The sequence below is a fragment of the Myripristis murdjan genome, chromosome 19 (assembly GCF_902150065.1).
Source record: "Myripristis murdjan chromosome 19, fMyrMur1.1, whole genome shotgun sequence".
Lineage (NCBI taxonomy): Eukaryota > Metazoa > Chordata > Actinopteri > Holocentriformes > Holocentridae > Myripristis > Myripristis murdjan.
In genome coordinates, this window is record NC_043998.1 from 2,289,837 (window position 1) to 2,295,000 (window position 5,164).

The 5,164-nt window shown below is 41.5% G+C and overlaps 1 protein-coding gene across 1 annotated transcript in view; it reads left to right on the forward strand.

The window, feature by feature from the left end:
* Positions 1-429: 429 nt before the first annotated feature.
* entpd1 (ectonucleoside triphosphate diphosphohydrolase 1) overlaps positions 430-5,164 on the forward strand; it is an 18,567-nt gene continuing 13,832 nt past the window's right edge. Inside the window, exon 1 of the mRNA XM_030078559.1 lies at positions 430-594. Coding sequence (XP_029934419.1) covers positions 579-594 — 16 coding nt within the window. The 5' untranslated portion in view covers positions 430-578. The remainder of the gene's footprint in view (positions 595-5,164) is intronic.

The following is a 5,164-nucleotide window of genomic DNA, read 5'->3' on the forward strand; positions in this document are numbered from 1 at the left end:
GCGATGCTTTCATGTTTGACCCACTTTTGTAAGACACAGGGACAACGACGAAGAGGAAGAGGGAAAATGAGAAAAGGGGCACAAAAAAAAAAAAAACACCAGTGGATGAGAGAGAGAAAGAGAGAAAGAGAGAGAGGGAGACTGAGGGTAGAGAGAGCGGCAGATTGAGAGAGAGAGAGAGAGAGAGAGAGATGCAAAAAGTGAGGAGAGAGAAAGGCAGGAAATTTATGAGCAAAATAGTGAGTGAGAGAGTCACAGAGGTGTTGAGCAGAAGGAAGAGAGAGAATAGAGCGAAAGAGAGAGACGGGGGCCAAAGAGAAAGAACAGCTAAAGGCGCTTGTAAAGGAGGGGAGGGGGCCGACTGGGAGGAGGGAAGTGCTTCTCCTAATAAAGCGAGTGCATGTGAAAGGAGGTGCTGAGAAACATTAGACCAAGCAAAGAGCCGGGTTACCGAGAGAGAGAGAGAGGAGGAAAGAGAGAGAGAGATAGGCAAAGAGAGTGAGAGAATACAGAGAGAGAGAGAGAAAGAGAAAGAGAGGGGATAGAAAGAGCATTGTGTTGCTGCTGAGAGGGAGCCCATGTCTGCACAAAGAGGTAGGTGTACTGCTATGACACACACACACACACACACACACACACACACACCAGTGACCCATTGGCTGACAGGGAACCCTTATCAGACAGTGTATTCAGCACTATTCTGTCACCAGCTCTGTCAGCGTGAGGCATCAGGTGAGTGTGTGTTCTCTGGCTCCAGTCTGGTGTGTATGTGTGTGTACAGTGCCGGGCAGGTGTGTGACTTCTCTATGTATGACAGTGGCACAATACGCTTACGTGATCTAGAGGCTGTTAGGTAGCTGTGTGAGTAACACAGTTGAGGTGGCACACCCAGGTGGAGGCACACACTCGCAGCAGTAAATTGTAAAAGCTTATCAAGCACTGCAGGGAGTTGAAGGTAAATGTACTTTAACTCAAGGTTATCGGTTTAATTGGGAACATTAGCTAATGCTTGATTGCCAATAAATCTGACGACAGACTCAAATATGTTTATTGATTTAGTGATGCTCAGGTGGAGCAATGAGTATGTTTGTACTGTCACTGGTCTCTTGTCGGTGCTGTACACACACACACACCATGTATGAGAGCAGGTCTCCTCAGCAGCTGGTTTGTCTCCGGCTGCTGCTGCTCGCCTCAACAACTGCCAGAAAGTTTAGGCAAGCCCGAGACACTTGACCTGCCTCCAGAAACTGATTTTGTGACATAATCTGCCACCTGTGCCAAAATAGCCTGTCCACCAGCATATTAGCCTACTATATGCTGGTGGACAGGCTTTTATTTTGAAAAATTTGTATAACCCTCTGGACAAAATTTCTTTCTTCCTTAATTCCTTTCTTTCTTTCTTTCTTTCTTTCTTTCTTTCTTTGAGAAAAATGTAAAAGTACTCCTTACTTCATTGTACAAAGGCACATTTTTTTTCGGTCTGAAAAGTAACATCATAAAATGAAAATTTTATTTGTTGTCCTTTATTTTTTATTTTTGTTATTTATATTTTATTTTTTATATTTTATTTTATTTTTATTTTTATATTATAATTTTATATTTTTACACATGTATTTATTTATTTATAGACAAGATTATATGCTTTCTCACAATTGAATTGAATAATTATTTCTGTATTTGTTGTTGCAATATTTTGTAGGATTAATGTACATATTGAGACTTAATGCACATACTTGCACGTGCTGTTTTATGAATTTGTGAGGCACATATTTTTATATTTCTTAATTCCTGGGCAACTGTAACTGACCCAATTTCCCCTCAGGGATCAAGAGAGTATTTCTGATTCTAATTCTCAAAATTATATAAATAAATAGATAAAATAATAAAATAATGTCATGTCAAGTCAACTGTAAGCTATTGTACTTGACTCACAGGCCAAAGTCGCAATTTTTAAAATATTTTGGAAAAGATATGAGGGAAGGATAAAAGAAAACTTATAAATAAAATAAATATAGAACTCCCCTTGGCTCCTGGGTTTCAGGGGGTTAAAGGAGAATTAATTTAACATCCTACATTGCCTATGTCAGCCAAGGCAATGTTTGCCAGTGGTGTGTGCTTCAAATCTGCTTATTCCAGCCGTGCAACATCCTTCTGCATAAACAACCAGGCAACACAGTTCTATTTTTGCTCTTCCTAAGCCGAGGGTGTAGGCCGGGGTTAACATGAGACTGTCCTGTAGGCTGGGTCAGGCTGAGCTGCTACCACCATCGAGGACTGACCGCTTCCCTGTAGCGAGCACAGCAGAAAGCAGAGGTTGGGGACGTTTCCTCTCAGATGCTCGTCATATGGCTCTGCCAGAGGTTCCCCTTTACAGGAAGCGGCAGACGACACTGTTTCACAATAGCCCGCTAAGTAGTAATGGAATTGCCGAGTGAGCCGGGGCCTGCTTTTTAGTGATAGATAAAGTGTCAAAGTAAGTGACAGTAAATGGCAGCTCAAGGACAGTGAACGAGCCTGTGTGTGTGGGAAACAGCTTATTAGTGTGTGCATGTGTCACCTCACCTCAGCTCACCTCATTCACAGGCACTGGATGTGTTTGTGGCTGTGTGAGAGGTGTTTTTTAGGGTGTTTGTTGCTTGAGCCCGACCACAAGGGCCGACGCATCACATTTAAGAGCTGTGTGATAGGGACGTTGTTGTTTCCTCTCCCCTCTTATTGTTTAACCACACACTGCATCTCCCACCTTGTCACCCACTGAGTCATCGCGTAACGCAAAGTCACAAGAACGCAGAAAGAACAGACTCAGCATCTGCCGCGTCTGGCATCTTCCCTCTAACCCCTCTGCTTCTCCCTCTCTCTCTCTGTCCTTCAGTCTTTCAGTTTCACATCCCAGGAGATTTACGACGCCTGAGTTGAAGGCCTCACAGGGTTGAAGGGTCATTCTGCGTTATGTGGTGTAAAACTTTGTGAAACGAGGAAACGGCTGCCTGGGTGTCTTGTCTTACGTGTGAGAAGACACAAGGACAAAGTGCATGTCCGTTGGAGGGTTAGGTAATGCTGACCTGATCTCTACTGTGTGTAGGTGTAACTCAATCTGGGTGCCGGAACCAGTTAAATGTTACATCTTGAGGTATTTTTTTGGTAAATTTTGGGTTAGTGGTTTATTTTAGTTTTTGAGTTGAGTTTATGTTCTAGTTTATATTTAACACTAGTTTTAGGGTTAGGGTTAGATTAAACACTGTTTAGTTTTTGTAGAGTTTTGCAGGAATAAATGCAGTCAAAGAATTTTCCCCATAAATATAAAAGGACAAGGATATGTGTGATAGGTATTATACATGCCTCTGTTATTAATTCCTGTGCAGTTAATGTATTTTTTTATACAGGTGAATGATTAGACAGTTGCTAATCTAATCAAATGTCTGCACCAGTGAACAAAGTTTAATTTTGAATCTGGAATATTTCATTCTACAAGAGGTTCTGCTCTTCTTGGTTTCTCCATATTTCTTATCCGTAAACCTTGAAAAGAAAAAGCTTGAGTTAATGCTGTTTAGACAGCTTGCTAGCAATAAGAGCTTAAAATGTTTGGATTGAGTGAAGAACAAGCATACAAACCAAACAGAGACAACATATCTCATCTGCTGTCACTCTCTATCACAGCTCTCTCCCTCCTCTCTCTCTCTCTCTCTCTCTCTCTCTCTCTCTCTCTCTCTCTCTCTCCCTCTCTCCTCCTCCTCCTCTCTCCTGATCCTGGTTCACCTTAAGGCTCCCTTTGTGTTTACAGAAGGGATCACAAATGGAAACACTGTGTGTGTGTGTGTGTGTGTGTGTGTGATGGCAAAGTATTTACCAGTGTATACGCCTGTGTTTAACTCTGTGATGCGTTTGCTGAGTTTTTTGCTTATAAGAAAGTCCTTGTATGTGATCTCACTCTGGTAAGCACTTGTTTTCTGAGCTCAACGTGTGTGGATGTGTGTGTGTGTGTGTGTGTGTGTGTGTGTGTGTGTGTGTGTGCTTGGTTGCCAACAATGTCACTGTCAGTAAATGATTACACATGCTATTACAAGTAACAGGATTGTTCCCAGCCTCAGTTGTCTGGGAAGTTAAACAGAGGTGTTGGGAAGACGCTGATAGGAAACAAAGGAAGCACTGAATGTTTTATCTCTTGATAAACAGCCTTCTGACTCATACTTACATTTCCCTCCTGGCACACTATTACCAGGAGCGATGTTCACTTCAGGACGCTTTCTCATGTCTATTGTGAACACTTTGCTCCTATAACTTCCATTTTACTTTGATATGTGTGGCAATACAGGTTGTGGTTAAGCGGGGCTAGCTTTCATTAACTGGATCTTTTTTTTTTTTTTTTTTTTTAATACAAATGCTAGTTACTTACTAGCAAACACATAGATTGCAAATGCTCCTATGCACTCTAAATGTCAATTAAAAAGCATATACAGCTGTGGTAATGACAGTACAAATCAAGGCTTGTGGAGATAATGTAAATAATAGACATGTGGAACAACTGAAGATGGTGCCATTCTTGCGCCACTGTTGCTTCAGCCCAGAGAGGAAGTGTTTGAAGAAGGATAAAAAAGATAAAGAGTGGCCAGTGGGAAAACACAGCAGTAGCACGGCCAGTGCTCATGGTTTTGTTCCAACTGGTGTTTGACAGATACGGATTTTGGAAAGCAGGTGTATTCATATTTTTTAAATTAAAGCTGCCGGCATCCAATTGTTTGTGCCCTTTTATGCAGCCGGTCCCATCAGTGGGATTGCCATTAAAAATACATGCTGTGCGGCTGAGCTTTGTCTTCAAACCCACATAACTTTATTTTGAACTCTAGTGAAGATGTGAAGCTTTCCAAAGATAAACATGTCCTGCCCAATTACAGGGAAATGTGTACAAAATGATGCACAGTACCTCTAGATAGGCTTTATCTGATGTAATGCTGCGGCCATAAATCAATGGCATCGCAAGCTTGAATATTTCACTGAATGTAAGTGTGGCAGCAATGGTGAAAAAACTAATCTAAAATCATAAAGTAAAGATACGTCATTCGAAAAGTACTCCAGTGAAAGTGAACGTCACCCATTACAATACTACTTACGAAGAAGTCCCAAAGTATCTGCTGTTAAGTTTATTTTCTGTATTAAGTGTATTAGG